Consider the following 18,785-nt stretch of genomic DNA (forward strand, 5'->3'; position numbering starts at 1 on the left):
TTCGGGGCTATCTGAAAGGACATTGGCTAGAGTCTGCGATCTCCATGGAAATGAAGGATTGGTTCACGGATCAACACGCTTCTTGGGAAAGAGGGTTGCTCCTGCCGAATGGAAAAGACGGAATAATTGATCGTGGAGAAGGTAGGAGTGGAAAGTAATTCCGCCTGACCTTCCTCTGGGGTGGGGGGGAATCGTGGTTTCGTCAGAGTGGTTAAAAAAAGAACTTCTGTAAGTGAATAAATAACCCTTAGTTTCCCACCTATAGATCATCTGAATGCTCCATCTTTGATTTTTCAGGTGGGAAGCTAACAAAGTTGCTGCATTGCACGTGTCATGGATTTGGGAAGTGGGCAGTGAGAACAACGAGGAAGCAGAAAATAAATGGTCTTAATCTACATTGTTAGAAACATCGTGGTACGAAATTGGAAGTGCCATGCTATAAATTTTGCGCATGTTTTTTTGATTACTAAATCAGAAATCTGAAATCATAATGTTTTGATATTTTAACAGTGTTCTGGGTGGATACTGTATTGTAAACATCCTACACTAATACTGCAACTGTAGATGAACCATAAGAATTCATTTAATTAACTCTTTTGGGTTTAGAAATAAGTGATCAAATCTGTTAGTTAAAATTAGTTTTAATTAGTTAACTAGAATTATTTTTAAAAGCTAGTTAAATGGAGAAAAGGGCATTGGAAGACATGAAGTAAGAGTTAATCTATGGGTAGCATTGACGAAGATCACTTCATCACTTGCTAAGCATCCCTTCACTTGCTTAGGTCGTTGGCTTTCTGCTGATACTGGCAGCAACACTACTATTGTGATATGATGCCCAAAATGTTGAAATCACAATGTATGGATGCAGGTTGTTGATCCATCTTTCTAGGACTTTGGATAGGTAAACTCCCTCAGCAGTTGGAGATATAAAAGATTGAGTTGGAAATACAGTATCTTGCGTGGTACTACAATTCTTAAATTGTCAGAGTATCAAGCCATTGTCTGCTTGGTATGACAAGCTTTATACAACAAACAAGCTCTTTGGGTAGACTTTTCTGATCAGTTTTCTTGATGGCCATTAATAATGCTGGTTTTTTTTGTTTTTTTTTGCTAGGATATCCTTGAAAGTTTGATAGGTTGGGGGACTTTAAATGTGCAGTATTGTCAATAAAAGCAAGTTTGAAAATATTAATATGACAAATGTCCATCTTCCTTTTTTATTGCTGCAGAATGGCTCACTCTCAAGCTGAAAATGTCATCAAGAACATCATCCGTGAAATAGGGCAAGAATGTGCAATAAACGGACAAAATGTAACAGAAACTCTGGTAGCATTCATGGTAATGGCATAAATAATGAATCTTGTCTATTTAAATTTGGGGCGTTTAGCTATTTTTAACTAGAGGCGCCTACCTGGTTTTTGAGTGGTGTGCTGGGACCGTGTGCTGGGACCGTATAGAAGACATTAAATTACATAAATGTTTAAATATATTGTTTTTAAAAAGTTAATATTAGTATCCTGAATTAATTCACTACAGGATGAAGTCCTCTTCATTGAAGATTATGGACCTTAATCTAATATTTGATCCAGTGGGAGTTGGTAGATAGATATTTTTCAAATTCCCATTTAGGGAAGAGAAAATAACTGACCCAAAGTCATCCATCTGGCTTCTGTGCCAAAGAATAGAATTCATGGCCTCCCAACTTCTAAGCTGAATGTGGCTCTCAGTATGGGGAAATAGTGACAGCAATTTAAAGTTTTCATCATTGATTAAGGAATAAAATATGATACTTGCTCCTATCAACCAGTGACACAATATAGCTTCATCTTTTTTCTCATGATTCTAATCTAGTGATGAAACCATCATTTATTAATCTTAGACCTTGTTACGGTGCAAACATAAAATTACTGCACTGGTGTTGAATCTTGTTAAATTAAATATAAGATTTAAATGTAAAATTTAAATTAGGCATTGCTAAGTACTCTTTAATCCTAAATAAGTGGAAAGGAAACAAATTAATAAGGAAGCTCCTTCATCATTTTATAGGTGAAAGCTGTTGTACTGGATCCAAAGAATGGATTTAATGTAGATAAAACTCTAACAAAGGCTGATGTACAGAAACTTATTCAGGTAAATACCTGGTGTGGAACTTATGCAAAAGGATTCTGTTCGATTTTATATATGTCCAACAAAAACATATAACCCTTTTTATTCTTGGGAGTGATGCACCGGCATAAAATTATTCCTAAAAATTAAAAATTATGGGACTTTGAATTTATGCAAGTTTGGATGTGAGATTCCCGACTCTGTCATCATCCCTTTACAAGTCTCTTCCCTTCACAAGTCCTTCATCCCTTAGAGATTACCAGGAGTAGTGTCAGCTGTCAGCTGTGATTGGCTAAGTTGTAGCCAGAAGCTTTGGAGGAAAGGGGACAGTCCTAACCAGAAGACCCATATACTCATTGTAGTGAGATGTGAGTAGTCCATAGGCAGTACTAGCATCCCAGTGCAAGATCAAGAGAATCCTTGACAGATTGTGAAAGAGCTGCACAAAAGAGGAAGCCAGTTTGAGCTACATGAACAAGTGGCCAACCCCCTTCATTATCAACCAAGCAAGTTGCTCTGAAGAAAAATAAGGTTATAAAGAAGACATATGTTGCCTCATGAGCGAACCAGCCCAGCAACATCTGTCACAGCTAAGAGAAGGAAGAGCAAATATTTGCAGATGACTTTATGACAGAAAGAGGGAGGAAGTACAATGTTGCAGTATCATTACAATTTCTTCTTAAAATAATCTGATATCAATCAGTTATTAGATTATTTTCTAACTATACATTGGAACTATCCCTACTGTTCCTCAGGACCAGGTCTGTGTGTAAAAAATGTAATGAAAATGTGATTAATATGTTACATTCAGTGTTTTCGACCATAATGCTTTGAATTTAAAAATCATCCTCATACAAATTTCTAAAAGTAACTACACAAATCAAGCTTCAGCCTTTCTGACCTGTGTGGGATATCCAAAGAATGAAGACGTAAATTTCCAAATGAAGTAGAACTGTTTTAAGGCAGATGGAACTTGTCTTGCTAGAAGTTTGAGTGTGTTGAAGGACTTAAAAGTTACATGAGATTTTCCTTATAATTCTTGCCTGCTTTAGTAAAAAGAAGAAGCTGATACGTAATAGTAAGAGCACTAATAATAAAATACAATAATACAGTATATTGTGTTGATTTTATGAGATTTATCCAAGATGTCCTATAGTGTTGTACTCATGAACTAGGTTTCTTTTTTACCAAAACAATATATCAGCAGCATGCAGATATAATATATGAGATTTGCCTTGTATTTCCATTGGAATGATAGTATTTGATTCCAGTATATAAACCTTGGGCCAAGCGATTAATAAATGTTTCTGTATCTAGGAAAATACTGTTTTCATCATTTGCAAGGTAGCTTGAAATGACTTATTTCCACAGTGTCTCTTTTCAGCTTTGTGTTGACAGACTTCTTGATGTTAAAAATCCATCCTTGAACACAATTAAGATGCAAGTTTATTTTGATATGAACTACACAAATCGAGGTAAGTGATTTGTGGCAAAGTTGTATATTGTGAATATATTACTCTGGTACAAGTAGACCTCGAGTTACCACCACAATCAAACCCAAAATTTCTGCTACTAAGTGAGATGTTTGTTAAAGTGAATTTTGCCCCATTTTAAAACCTTTCTTGCCACAGTTGTTAAAAGAATCACTGCAGTTGTTAAGTTAGAAGCACGTTTGTTAAGTGACTCTGGCTTCCCCCATTGACTTTGCTTGTCAGAAGGTCGCAAAAGGGGATCACATGACCCCGGGACACTGCAACCATCATACTGGTAAATATGAGTCAGCTGCCAAGCATCTGAACTTTGATCATGTGACCACAGGGATGCTGCAATGGACATAAGTGTGAAAAATGGTCACAAATCACTTTTTTCAGTGCCGTTGTAACTTTGCAAGGTCACTGTTGTAAGTCGAGGACTACCTGTAATGCATTCTCATTCATGCTTAGATAAAATTTAGATTTTAATAGGTCTTCTTACCTAGTAAAACCTTCATTTTTGTTTATCCAAATATTTATAATATTAATAGGGAGAGTAAAAGAGTAAAATTAAATACTGTAATACACAATCACATGCACAAATGAAAACAAGGAAGTTAGAAATTAAATGTCTTCAAGATAACCAACCTATACTTTTCTAGCATTAGATTCATAGTCTTGAAATCCTGAAAACATTATAAAGGGAAAGATGTCTCTGTGGGTTTTACTCCATTAGTCATAGTCAATTTTAGGGGGAGATGCTCATCTCCGTTACTTTAAGCCACTTTAGCCAGCACTGTCCAAAGACATTTCCACAGTCATGTAGCCAGCATGACACTATGCTGCAGTGCATAGTGAAACACGGTACCTATTTATTTACTTGCATTTACATGTTTTCAAACTACTATGTTGGCAGGAGCTGAGGCAAGTGATGGGAGCTTACTCCATCACATGGTGGTAAGGCTCAAACTGCCAGAGTATAGACCTTCTCTGATCTTTTAAAGCTACTGAGCCTTTTACAGATGGCACCTTGATCCACAAAAAATGTCTCGTATGTATCCTGACTTGCAGCCTAAATGTTGGAGATGTGGATGTTCGGATGCTACTTATTACCATATCTGGTGGTTATGTAAAAATATAAAAGCTTTTTAGATTAAAATATGGTGGAATATTCAAAGAATTTTCAGAAGAAGGATAAAATTTACCCCACAATTGTTTTTGTTAGGTATTGTTTCTGATTGTGACAGTAAAGAGATTATATTGATGTTAAATTTAATTACAGCGGCCAGGTTGTTAGTAGGGCAATGTTGGAAGAAGGAATCTTTGCCTACATTGCAAGAGTGGTTTTTTAAAGTTTCTTATTTGGCGGAAATGGCAAAGATTTTGGCTTTCTTGAAAGATCAATCGCAGGAGAAGTATCTTCTGGTATGGAAAAGATGGATAGATTTCATACAATATAAGTTGGATATAAAAAAATATTACTTAGTTTTTGAATAATTTATAATTAAAGTTTAAGATATTTCTTAGATATTTTCTTTTATTTTTATTTTTTTATTTTATTTTTTCTTTTTCTGTTTTTTCTTTTCTTTCTTCTTGTATTTTTTTTATATATTGTTGTTAATTATTTTATAATTTGTTTAATTAACGTATTTAGATTTGTTTATGGTTTATAAGTGTTTCAAGATTTTTTTAAAATTTTTTTTAATTAAGCCTGCATTCAGCTCTGGGAAGATTGGGGGAGGGTAGGGGAGGGGTGGGAGGGTGTGGGGGAGGGGAATCTTTTCTTTTTGTAAAACCTAAAAATTTTCAATAAAAAAAAAAAGCTACTGAGCCACCACACCTGAACATCTATCCTTTGTTGTTGTTGTTAGTTGCGAAGTCGTGTCCGACCCATCGCAACCCCATGGACAACGTTCCTCCAGGCCTTCCTGTCCTCTACCATCTTCTGGAGTCCATTTAAGCTCATGCCTACTGCTTCCGTGACTCCATCCAGCCACCTCATTCTCTGTTGTCCCTTTCTTCTATTGCCCTCAATCTTTCCCAGCATTAGGCTCTTCTCCATTGAGTCCTTCCTTCTCATTAGGTGTCCAAAGTATTTGAGTTTCAACTTCAGGAACTGACCTTCTAAAGAGCAGTCAGGGTTGACCTCCTCTAGGACTGACTGGTTTGATCTCCTTGCAGTCCAGGGGACTCGCAGGAGTCTTTTCCAGCACCATAGTTCAAAGGCATCAATTCTTTGGCGCTCAGCCTTTCTTATGGTCCAACTTTCACAGCCATACATTGCAACTGAGAAAACCATGGCTTGGACTATACGTACTTTTGTTGGCAGGGTGATGTCTCTGCTTTTTAATATGCTGTCTAGATTTGCCATAGCTTTCCTCCCCAGGAGCAAGCGTCTTTTAATTTCTTGGCTGCAGTCCCCATCTGTGATCTTGTAGCCCAGGAAGATAAAATCTGTCACTACCGCCATTTCTTCCCCATCTATTTGCCAGGAATTGAGAGGGCCAGATGCTATGATCTTGGTTTTCTTAATGTTGAGTTTCAAGCCAACTTTTGCACTCTCCTTCTTTGCCCTCATCAAGAGGCTCTTTAGTTCTTCTTCACTTTCTGCCGTTAGAGTGGTATCATCTGCATATCTTAGGTTGTTGATGTTTCTCCCGGCAATCTTAATTCCAACTTTTGATTCATCTAGCCCTGCCTTTCTCACGAGGTGCTCTGCATATAAATTAAATAGGCAGGGCGACAGTATATAGCTTTGCCGGACTCCTTTTCCAATTTTGAACCAATCAGTGGTTCCGTGTCCAGTTCTCACTGTTGCTTCTTGACCCGCATATAGGTTTCTCAAGAGACAAATAAGATGATCTGGTACTCCCATCTATCTATCCCATCTATCCTTACCAAATTGATAAAACAGACACATTTTATTCCAATGATCCGATAAATTGGTTATGTGTAATTGCCAGTTGTAAAATGTTATTCAGTCTGTTTTTAACTCAGGGAGCAACCCTACTGTGTGATTAGGATAATTTGGTAGGATTACAGTAGTATTGTAGCAAAATGAATATGTGGGAGGATTTGAGTATGTTACAATATGGGAACTTTTACTTAGCTATACTGTACTGAAAGTATATTTTGTCTCTCTATTATAGCCCTTTGCTGTCTCTGTGATTTGAATTGAAAGTGTAACTGCAGGAGGCTGAGTCCAGTGGGAGAAAGTCTCTCCGATAAAATCTATCATGACACATTAACTTACAGCTTAATAGTAGAGATGGGAATAGCTTTCAATGGTTTTGTGCTTTCTCTTAGTTGAGTTAATTAAGGAACAGCATCGTGTTCTGGACTCAAGGCTTGCTCCTGTGTGTAGAGAAATTACTGATAATCGAGCTCGTACCCGAGAAGAATTAGAAAGTGTCTATCGAAAGATTGTCAGCTATGTGCTGCTACGCTCCGGCCTTGGATCTCCTACAGACATCAAAGTCATTAGAGAGGCAACTGGTTAGTAAAATGTCCAAATATAATATTATAGTTTTTTAGTAATATTGCATATAGTGATTTTACTACGGTGGTTACTCAAGGAGATATTAGAATAAAATAAATATCACTTTTAATCCTGTCCTTCAGCTTAAGCTGGAAACATTAAAGGTTGTCTTTGCCTCTGCCTCTTCCTCTGTCTCTTTCTCTATCCTATCTATCCACATATTCACATATGCCTGTATGTAACAGAATAAGACACGAGAATGCCTCCCCTTGCATTGCAACAGCCACAAAGAAGCTATTCTCACCCTCTCTAGTTGCTTTCGGAAAAACTGAAAATTGTTTCATATTGTGACAGTGCGGACCACTACATTCTAAGGTGGTCTAGGTACTCCTGTCTTAATATGCAGCTTCTGATAAGCAAAGTCAGTGGAGAAGCTGGCAGGAGGGACCAAATGGCGATTATGTGACCATGGGGCATTATGACCCATAAGCCAGCAGGATCATATGATGTTGCGACTTATGATCTCCTCTCTTAGTGATGGAATTCCTGACCCCAATTACAGCCAGTGAGGATGACTTCTAGTAGCCAGCTGTCTCATCACCACTGATTCAATTAATAGCAAATGGAGGATACTGCACCTCTAAACTATTGTGTGACTTCTCCTGGTAGTTTCATAGAGAAGTTAAAGAGCAAAGAAGGGAGGACCAACCTCTGTAGCATCTTGCATATCAGAGGCCATCAGGTTAAGCTCTTGATTCCTATTATCCCAGACTGAAACCATCCTGTCAGAAAGGATCAAATCCACTACAGTCCAGAAAGAAACCTGCTGAAGGATCAAACAGAACCAGAAGGAGATCTGACCTTCACTGAGGTCTTGGTGTAGACCGTCCATAAAAGTGACAAAAAGTCTCTTGCATATTCTAGTCTAAACTATCACTGAAAAGGTTTTAAATAGTCTGCTTCCATGGTATTGTGAAGTTGGTCCATTGTCACTAACTTAACATCCTTCACAAGTACCTCATCTTAGCAAGAATGCTCAGAATTGGATTAGAATTATCTGAAAGTCCTGGATCCAAGGGTGACTTTTTCAGAGGTTTTCAGTTTTGATATTTCTACCCTTCCCCAAGGAAATGTTGACAACCTCCCAAAATGATTATCTTTCCTCTTGATCCTTATAATAACCAGGATGAACAGGGGTCCAAAGAATAAATAGTTAGGCGTCAACCTAGACAGTACCTTATCCATCTCCTTGAAACTATAAAATGAAAGGAATCCCAGATATGACAAGAAAATACCTTAGTTATCACCAAGGAGTCTGCCCATGTGCAATCAAGTTTATAGCAAATATGAGTGATTTTATCAGCAAAATTCTATGCAAAATATTCACAGTATCCACAGAAAGGATTTTTCTAGGCAGTAGGACAATTGCTATACCGACAACTTTCCAAGCTTGTCTTTACATTTGTGCAATGAAATAATAGCTACTTAACTATTTTTTTCTGAAGCTCCACATATTAAACATTAAAAATGTTAAAATCCCACAGAAGTTTGCAGCATTTCAATAGCAGAACTCAAAAATGAGCAAGAATTACATTGTGCTAGGCATAGCGCAGAGATGAGAGATGGTCTGTTTCCAAACAGGCATTACTGTTCTCCCTTGGAAGTCAGTGTTTTTTTCATGATCTGACTGTTTGCATATTTAATATTTTACCAGCTGCCCTGCAGAGTGTATTTCCTCAAACAGAGCTTGCGGCTTTCCTCTCTCTCGGTAAAAAAGAGAAAGAGCAGCAATTGAAAGAACTTACCATGATTGTCACGGGAATTCGATTGTTCAACAAAGACTGTGGGAAAGGTGGTGAAGGCATTGATGACTGTAAGTGAATACCTATTTACCAATGTAGCTGCAGAACATACATATCTAACCTACCTTGGAACATGTCAGAAATGTTTCAGCCTGCTCAGAATTGTTTAAGAACTTCAGGAGAGTTGCTTCAAGTGACAATTACCTTTAATTCCTCCCCACCCCCAATGAGGTTATTTTTCTCTGAATATCCTCCAGAGCAATCTGGTCATAATTTTTTCAAAGATAGAAAAATTGGTAGAATATTTCTTATTTGTGTCTAATTGACTTAAAGCATGATCCAAGGAGGTCTGTGGATGTACCTGAAGTCCTTCTGTACATTCACCAATGTGTGATTTTTCTCTTTCATACTGAAACTTTTATGTTTGTTGTAGACATTATTGAAGAATCTCCTCAACTTTTGGAGACACGTGAAGCATGTAGGAGGCTATAGAAGAAAGGACTTCTCAAAAGCCCAAGTGTACACCTAAAAAGGGATGGACAGTGCTTTAGCTCTCAGGATAATAATTTAGACCTGGGCATGTGAGGAAAATGTATTTTGCTAATTATAGAAATGAAACATTGAGGTAAATTGTGTGTCAACAGTGCCGGCGATTCTGAATGAAGCTATCCCAGCAGCCAGCCACCATATAGACATTGAACTGCACGCTTCCCAACAGCTAGCCTACCGATACACGGCCTTAATTGAAATGATGCACCAGAGTCAAAATGGTGAAATAGAACTCAGGGAAACAATGTTGAAAGAAGCACTCTACAATGTCAGACAACATGAAGCTTTCCTTTGCCTCATTCTGGTAAGGTTCCATTATGTGTTGCAAACTTTCAACGTAGCTAAAACTCTCTTGGTGAAGGGGGGGGCAAAACTGGAGTGATGACAAATCACTTTTTAGCTGAAATAAGAATGTACGACATTTAAAAGCTAGCATGTTCTCTCTCTCTCTCTTTTTTAAATGAAATAGTCCAGTCTACCAAGTATGTTTTGTTTATTAAGCAACTCGATACAACTTTTATAATTTCCTACAAATTTAATATCTGCCACCTGCCTTTAACATATATTTTCAGTCTGACATCATCACATGTGCACAAGAAGTTGAAATGATGCAAAAGGAATTTGCAGCTGAGATGGAACAGGTCAACAACATTGTTAAGTCAAAAACAGCAGTGCCCACCTCTCTCGTTTATGTAAGTTTCTGAATTTCTGAAATGATAAGCTTTTATTTACCAGTTGATAGATTTACCCAATCTGTCTGGCAAGGTTTTTTGAGTGACACACAACTTTACTTGGATAGTAGCCTATATTTAAAAGTTAATTAAAAGCAGAAAACTGTTACCTAAAAGAAGCCATGTTTGATTTTCTGCTGATTTTCTGCTGAATTTCACTCTAAGAATATCTCCCCCCAAAATCTAGCAGTAGTCAGCCAGCATACCAAGTCTCCACTTGCCTTTGTGACGCTTTCCTGTGTTCGAAAAGTTCTAATGAAATCATTCCCTGTGCTTGTCACCGACTGCCCTGAGGTTGTCAGGGAAAAGATCCAAATGAGAGTCTGAGAAATGAACTTTCAATGACATGTTACATTGCACAGCTTGGTACGACAACAGAAAATCTCTCACTATTTTGCAATAGCTTTCTGCTTTATAATTTCCCTAAAAAATATTTTTTTTACAGGTGCTTTTGAATAATTGCCATGAAGCATTTTCAGTCTCGCTTAGTGCTTCATCAAGTGTGTCCAATTGGTTGGGTTTTATCCATTTTTTTTTAAATCCAAGGAGCTACAGAAATATCTTCCTTAAATTTAGCATCACTAACCTGGGAAATGTATTCCTCAAATAACTGAATCCAATTCCTGTTTTAGTCATTGCTTTTACTGAGTTTTTCATAAGCCCAAGTTTGATGTGGAAAGGAGATGGGAAAACGAAACATCACATTTTCTGGAGACCTTGGTACAGGAAACTCATCATTATGTGGGACAGGCCCTCGTTCCAGATGGTAAACTGGTATTTTTGTAGCATGCTTTCTTTTAGAAGGGATTCCTATTGTGCTTTTTAGGCAGAGATATAATTTTGGAGGGCTTCCTCCAATCATAAAAAAAGAGAACGGCATATGGTGTGAATCCTCTAAACACATGTTATACAACAAATGTGAGGGCCCCAATTCCCCAGTTCTTATGCTGATTATCCACTTTACAACCAAAATAAATTTCATAGCATTTTGGGCAAACTTCATTCACAAAAATTTTTTTGTTTCTGATGAATTACACCCTTTTGTAGCATTGCAAATAAGCATTACACCATTACAATCAAATATTTAACTTGAATACAGAGAATATACACTTCAACTACTTTCATTGTGAGCTCAGCACCAGACCGACAAGGAATTGTTCTGCAGGCAGAGACTGGATTCATATTTAGACATGTCTCAGCACAACTCAACCTGTACAGTGTTGTTAAAAATTGTTACAAATACGCTAGCATAGCTAAATTATAGTACTATAGTATTACTAATTAAACTTACTGGCCTGTATCTCTGCTTCTGTTTTTATTGAGGTTTTTGAGTCAACTGTCTTCTAACAATTGTTCCTTTGTTTTCCAGTGGCCTTCTTTGTCCAGTTAATAAAGGTTTGGGGCAGGTCATTCAACTCAGGTAGTGCTGTCCAGAGTAGTGACTGATACTATGGGGGTCATGTGACGCCCAACATCTTACATTGATGTTGGTCTTTTGGGTCCTAATGGCAGTGTTTAATACTTTGATTACCAGATATTGTTGTCTAGATTATGGTCCCTGAATATAATTGGCTGAGCATTGAATTAGTTCAAGTCTTCATTGTCTTCCAGTTCTTTTGCAGTGGAGATATCCTTCAGTGATTAGTTCTAGCTCCTATTTTGTTCATCCTTTATGTTCTTATTTATTTAATTTCAGTTTCTTTAGTCATCAACTCCCATATGCTAACTGAAATTAAAAACAATACTAGTCCTTGATTTAAGATGGCAATTGGAACTGAATCTCATGTTGTTAGGCAAGGCCACCATCAGGCCCAAGCCCAAAGACGACACAGAGAAATCCAGTCAAGTCCTATCCTTTATTTGCTTACCTCTAATTGACAGTATCTTGCCAGACTAAAGCTATAACATTCTAACATCCTAGATATATCTTGTCTGCAGCTTCAATATCTTGCCCTGTGATACGCTAACTCTGAGTTCTTTTAAGGTGCTTATAGCAAGAGTCACAGATACTCACTTGATGAGTATTGAATCCAGTGGATTTGATAGGGAGGCTGTAACTTTATTGATGCTGACTCTGCTTCTTATTTAGATTATTGCAATTGTCTCCTGGCAAATGTTCATGATTCTTATCTGTTTCCTGATTGTAATCTAAAACTTGAATCATGTTCTGCATCTTCTATCTTCAGCTCATATTTTTTACCCGTTGGGGACCCCTGCCTTATAATATACGATGGGCATACAGTATAGATTCTGCATACTTTTGAGAAATGGACAATAGAGTTTTGCAGCCATAATAGAAACATATTTTTATAGGTATCTTTTTCTTTCTAGCCTGTATTTATTGGACTTTCTAACCTTTGGACCAGTTTTCAAGATGAAATATTGGTGCTCAGTTTCCTCAATAATTTGACCGTCAGTCTCCAGCAGTTCTTAGAAAGCCACACACTTATCTTTCCTGAAGAGTTGATAGTACCTCTTCTTGAAGGCCTTGTTATCAAAACTGATGAAGAAAGGTTACTAAAAAATGCTGGTGAGTAGAAGGAGTAAATAAAAACTTAAGCTGCTACATATTTTTTAACTGTGAAGTTTGGAGGAAAAAATGCGGAGTTGAGTCCAGGAACAGCTCCGAGAGCTGGGTGGGGTGAGGGAAACCTGTAAAAGGAGCAGATTTTGGTGGGAGAGTGAGTGACCAGCCTTTGGAAGTGACCAGTGGTGGGTTTCAAATCATTTAACCACTGGTTCTCTGCCTTCCCTTCCCTCCGTCTTGGTCGGACTGGGCTGTTCAGAGGGGGGCAATTCGCCATGATGCAGGACAGCTGGCAGGCTGTGGCTGCTGACGGACACCATCTGCCCCATACCCTCGCTGGCCTCTGCGTGCAGGGGCTGATGGTGTCAGGCAGTAGCTGCCCTTGCCCATGCCTTGACTTGCCCCATGGCAATTGGCACCCCCTCCCTGCCTTGCCTCACCCTGCAGGACGAGCCTCCGGCCTACCACCCCAGCCACCAGAGACCCCCTGGATCTCCCCCAATCCTGCCCAGCCCCCACAGATGTCCCTCCCCACAAGCATCATTGAGCTAGCCACTCCCACCCCAGCCATGCCCACCCAGTCAGCCACACCCACCTGGCACCCGGCAATAAATAAGTGGGTTTTGGGTTGCAGTTTGGGCCCTCGGTCTCTAAAGGGTTCGCCATCACTGTTCTAAAACAAGCACAAACTGTTCTAGATGATGCAGGATCCAATCTGCAACATTATCCTGGGACAGTATATTCACCTTCATTCAGGTTCTAGATGAGTCGTGGTTCAGCAAAAATAAAACCCTGGAGCTTTTGATGCTCTGAGTTTGGGCCAAAAGAAAACCTGTAGGGATTCCATAGTGAGTTTACTTCTTGCCCCCATCTCTCCCCTCAGCAGCTCCTTGTACAGCACAATATACCAGACTTCCTCTCCCTAGCATATTTCCTTTTTGCCTCCATTCAGTCTTTGCTGCCAGCAGCTCTACCTAATTTTCTCCAATTTTCTCTCTACTCCCCTCAGGCTCCATTGCTGCAGCTGCCTGTTTCTCAGCTCCGTATATGCCACCAAGCTGCCAACTGCCTGGTTTTCCTAATGCTTTTTCTTCCCTTCCTCCATCTCTTAGTTGCCACTGATGCCAGATCCCACTATTCCGTCTACCTCTATAATCTTATGTCTCCTTCTGATCCACATTTGCAAAAGAGCCTTCTTTTGTTCTGCATCCAGACAAAATATGTTTTAGTTTGGGCCCAAGCTAGCTGTTCTGCACATGAAATGATTCATTTATGAACTATTGTACACATCTCTTTTGAAGACTCAACACACAGAGACACTGATGAGTATATCCCAGGGAATACTACGAGCCCTTAGGTGGCCTGTACTGGCTAAGACTTTAATTTGTATTCTTCTTAATCTATTCTCTTTAGATCAGAAAGTAAATCCTGCTGATTTTGTCAAAGAAGAATGGTTCTTTCCAGAAAGTACAATTAATTTTAGCCAACTGCTGCTTCAGTATCATGGTTTTTGTGCATACACTTTTGCTGTTAATGATGGCCTTCTCATCCCAGGTACAATAACTATAGATAATTCTTGCTTTAAATATAATATATGGCTATAAATGGAAGACAATGTTATCTAGGTCTAGGACGCTTCTCAGATTCAACGAACGAAGCATAATTGCTTCATGATGCTATTTAGCATTAGTTTCTCTCTATCTCCCTATTTTCTCCCCTTTTAAGAATGCAGCTGAAAAACAGGGAGCAGGGGGAACACAATGTAAAGTTTGGGATTTTTTTTTAAAGATTCATGCTTTCTTAATTCAAAAGTTAATAAAATTATGTTTAGATATATGTATAGTGAATGTTTTTGTGCTTTTAATTTTGTAGGAAATCCTTCTATTGGAGTCTTGAAACATAAGGAGAGATATTATTCTTTTAATTCTAAGGAAGCTGCGTATACTTTTGCCAAGAATCCAGATAAATACATTAGGATGATAGCAGAAAAAGCAAAGGAATGTGCAGAACTTATTCAGCTGCTTGAGCTTCACCATCAGTTTGAATGCCTGGCTCCTTATTCTCAGGTGCTCCTTTCTATTCTTCAATTATTGATTTAAAAAGGTACTGCTAGAAAACACATGTTCTAGGAAGCTGAATAGGATATTTCTCAAAGCAAAGGTGGAACTTTGGTGCAGCGGTGATGTCTGCACTATTGGCAGTGTGTTTAGCTCTGCAGATTTCCCAACTTGAAATATGCTAAGCAATCACTTACTGATGTTCTTCTCAGTAATGCTTAATGAGAAGAAAGCAGAGTGAGCCATAATCACCAAAAACATATTCTGAAAAAAATCAGATTGAGTTTCTGTGACATTCGTCCAAAAATTAAGGAGAAGGGTTGAGAATAACATTAAGTTTATTTTTATTCTTCTTGTTATTCCAGTTTAGAGCTAAAGACAAGCATTTACTGCAGCCAATCTCAAAATGTGACAGCAGTACTCAGACTGACACCCACATTTTGCCACCAACAATTGTGAAGAATTATGAGTGGAATGAATGGGAGTTGAGGAGAAAAGCCATCAAACTGGTCTGTATCCTAGATTGATAATTGAACTAAAAGGGCTAGAGTTTTTGACCCACAATCTCAGGTAGCCTGTTAATTACTGGAATTCCCAATTTTCCAGTTGAACAAAATATCTAGTTCTGGTAAAACCTGAGATACGAGACACAATGTTCAGATTATTTTGTCTAGTTTGTCTTTTTTGAAAAAAAGGCCTATTGGTATTGTAATCAATAAAGCCAGGCCCATGACTGATTATTATTTGCAAGAAATGTGAACCACAAAAGTTGAGAATAATCACTTATACAGTATGCAGAACAGGCTTTTTATTTATTTATACCCCATGATTGAAATAGTCTCTGCAGCTATGTGCAGCTATGTGAAGCTCTGAAGGTTTTATTTCAAGTTTGAAATGTTAATTTTAACAGTGTTTAAGTTCCAGTTTAAAACAATTTTCTGTAAGTTTTCCATAAGATCTCATCTTGTTTGCTCTTATTCTACTTTCATTTTTAACTATTTTAAAAAAGTAAACCTGCTTTTAAGTCTTTGTAATGAAAAGGCAGGATATACATTTAATAAACTAACATGGCATAAATTGCCCTTGTTCTTTTTAATATGTAAGAAGAAAGCTATCCTAATTCAAAATAGTACAGTACATTTAGAAGCCAATGAATTCTCAAGAATGAAGTCAATCTTTATTTTTAAACCGGAAACTAGAGAAGATTGAATGAGGCTCTTGAATCTATATTTACCAGTAGATAATAGTTCAGCTGAAAATTTAATTCATAGACATTTGACTGAATTAAACAGATGCCTGTTCTGCCTTTGCCCTGTCACCATTATAAGAGAAAAATCTAGACTGTCCTAATCTTAAAACAGATAGAAGTCTTCTTGAAATGATTATTTCCTATTAACAATCTAATTAGTCTAGATCAGTGGTGGCGAACCTATGGCACGGGTGCCAGAGGTGGCACTCAGAGCCCTGTCTGTGGGCATGCGCGCCGTCGCCCCAGTCCTAGGCCTTCAGCTGGGTTTTATAAAACCTTTTTGTTTTAGGCCTCCGCCGCCGTGTGCCAAAAAAAAAAACAAAAAAAAAACGGTTCAATCAGTCAATTCAACTTCTTGCAAGAAAAAAAAAGATCTTGCAAAGTTGGAATTGATTGATTGAACTTTTTAGTCCCACCCAGTCTGCCGTTACCACCACAGGCACGCCCACGCAATTGGCCATGCCCACTCAATGGGCCACATCCACCCAGCACTCAATAATTCATAAGTGGGTTTTGGGTTGCAGTTTGGGCACTCAGTCTCTAAAAGGTTCGCCATCACTGGTCTAGGTCTATTATAGTTATATCTCTTCATATATATATTAGCTTTCAATTACTGTCATTCTAGCATTAAAAATATGCAGTGAATCCACATAATTTCAAGAGTGTGATTTTGCTTAGTTGCATATCTTTTTCTGTAATCAGGCTAACTTGCGCCAGAAGCTAACTCACTCAATGCAAACTAACCTCAGTCATATGAGACGAGACAATTGCAGCCAAGTATACTTGTTGAAGGATTCTGGCACACAAACTAAGCGAGAGAACAGTAGCAATGTACCGAAGCCACAGATTTTCCTAGCTGGTCTTCGTGGAGGAACACCCCCAACTACTCGTATGACCAAAGTGAATTTAACTAGAGCTGTTGATGAAACATAAATTTTGTGGTTAAAGTGAAAAACATTTCCATAAATTAAAATATTTAAAAATGTAAATGAGTCTCCTATTTTTTGGTTGGAAGGTTGGACATACATTTCATGAATAGGAACGGGGGGGGGAGCTACAAATATCAGTAATAAGCTGCAGCATAAATTATTCATGGTCAGACCTGTCCCTCTCTGATAACTTAAATGTATTAAATGATAATTTAATTTTATCAAATATAAACTAAGATACACTGCATCTCATCCATCACACTTAAGCTTATTATTTAATTCTTGAGTTTTCAGGCTGCTTATTGTCTTAAGATATTCTGCCTTTTCTTCCCATCTCTTGCCTGTGATTGATTAGTTTTCTTTTAAAAAATCCATTTTGTGCACACCTTTTTCATTTCCTCAACCCTCTTCATAGCATTACATAGCTCTAATTGTCTCAGTGGAGTTAGCTAGTAACACTGTTGGTCCTTAGAACAAGGGGCACAAGGAAAGGAGCACATTGATAATTGATCACAGGGCACAAAGGAATAATTGGCACACTGATCAGCGATTTGATGATTATCACAGCAGCAGAGCTGGAGTTGGAAGTGTTGGTGTGGCCTGCAGGTGTTGGAAGTGCTTGCCAGTATATCTTTCAGGGCGTGATGGATCCTTTCTGGCGGTAGTGATGTCTGGCAATAGCAAATTTAGAATTTTAAAGAATGCTGATGGGCTGCATGTTGTGCAGGCCGGCCTTAGAGTCTCAGAATGCCACAGTGACTTTATATGTGTATATATGTTATGTTAAATCTCAACCTCAACAACCAATACTCCTATACACAGACATTGTGGGACAGCAAAGACACATTAATTAATGTAACAGTAAACTGAAAAAATGCTATCAGCACATGCGTTGCTTAGAGGACATCATTTTTTTATACAGTAGACTGGGAAATAGAAAAAAAGAAAAATCCTAGAACAAGGCAGTGACAAACTACTTACATATTCTTGCCAAGAAAACTATGAATGTGTTCACGTAATTACTAGGATCCAAATTTGAAGGACTTTACTATGAGGATACAGTCCAAAAGTGACTGGAGTGGGCAGGCAAGAGTTAAAAAACACAAGAGTTTCACAAAACCCCAAAACTAATTTTAGTTTAACAAAAACCAATGCCTGAGGTATAAACAATCCAACCCAATTTGGTGAGATGAATGACTCACACTGTACTCCAGGAAAGCTTGTGCCATCACAGTGCATACCTGCCTTAAAGTGCTCCAGAATAGTGTTTCTTAATCTGTTTGCTCTCGGGACTACCTCCCACTTTTAAAAATTATGGAGGACACTGAAAGAGCTTTTGTTTATATGAGTTATATTTATTGATATTGAAAATTAAAACTGATCCATTTACAGAAAAAATATTCAGTATTAAACCCATTAGATACTAACATTTTTCATGAAAAAACCCTTAGAGTTTTAACAAATAATAATGACAAGAGTGACATTGTTTTACATTTTTGCAAATATCTTCAATATTTGGCTACTAATTTTGATTTAGCGACCTTTGAGAGCGTCTCCGGTGGCCCCCAGGGATCCTCGGGCTACACTTTAATCGATACTACTCTAGAAGTTGCTTCTTTTGGGGGGGAGAAATCCCGGCTGCAAAAGATAGCCTTGGACAGTGGCACGTCCATCCCAAAACAAAAGACACAAGAGATCAGACCTTCCGCTCACTCCAGCTCAGTGTTTTCCAAATTTGCCAACCTTAAGACGTAGACTCAAAGGTGATTTCCCCCCTCCTCCAAAAGGGCAACTGGACTTTTGTTCTTCCTTCGGACTTTGTCCAGTTGCCTTTTGAAAAAGCACCTTTGGGACAACCATGACCTGGGTGACTGAGAATCTCCAA

At 38.2% G+C, this 18,785-nt stretch overlaps 1 protein-coding gene across 3 annotated transcripts; it reads left to right on the plus strand.

The window, feature by feature from the left end:
* Positions 1 to 5: 5 nt before the first annotated feature.
* Positions 6 to 16,960, plus strand: CFAP206 (cilia and flagella associated protein 206). 3 transcript variants are annotated; one of them, XM_039343080.1, is made up of 14 exons: positions 9 to 141; positions 298 to 414; positions 1,230 to 1,338; positions 2,047 to 2,130; positions 3,491 to 3,581; positions 6,885 to 7,073; positions 8,771 to 8,929; positions 9,503 to 9,711; positions 9,980 to 10,099; positions 12,470 to 12,668; positions 14,079 to 14,219; positions 14,538 to 14,731; positions 15,088 to 15,231; positions 16,674 to 16,960. In XM_039343080.1, exons 3-14 carry the CDS (start codon positions 1,231 to 1,233, stop codon positions 16,902 to 16,904), a joined length of 1,869 nt encoding a protein of 622 aa, XP_039199014.1. In that variant the 5' UTR covers positions 9 to 141; positions 298 to 414; position 1,230; the 3' UTR covers positions 16,905 to 16,960. The 3 variants fall into 3 exon arrangements, with proteins under 3 accessions (XP_039199016.1, XP_039199015.1, XP_039199014.1); XM_039343082.1 differs by lacking the exon at positions 15,088 to 15,231 and having other exon boundaries at positions 6 to 141; XM_039343081.1 differs by lacking the exon at positions 298 to 414 and having other exon boundaries at positions 6 to 141.
* Positions 16,961 to 18,785: the final 1,825 nt, after the last annotated feature.

This window comes from Crotalus tigris, unplaced genomic scaffold, assembly GCF_016545835.1.
Source record: "Crotalus tigris isolate CLP2741 ecotype Arizona unplaced genomic scaffold, ASM1654583v1 scf7180000017833.3397121, whole genome shotgun sequence".
Classification (NCBI taxonomy): Eukaryota; Metazoa; Chordata; class Lepidosauria; order Squamata; family Viperidae; genus Crotalus; species Crotalus tigris.

Excerpts from the sequence above, each read along its gene's own strand:
- CFAP206 (XM_039343081.1), top strand. The coding sequence starts at position 1,231 with ATGGCTCACTCTCAAGCTGAAAATGTCATCAAGAACATCATCCGTGAA. Across the intron at positions 3,582-6,884 it reads TATGAACTACACAAATCGAG|TTGAGTTAATTAAGGAACAG; the intron begins GTAAGTGATTTG and ends GCTTTCTCTTAG. Across the intron at positions 9,712-9,979 it reads CTTTCCTTTGCCTCATTCTG|TCTGACATCATCACATGTGC; the intron begins GTAAGGTTCCAT and ends ATATATTTTCAG.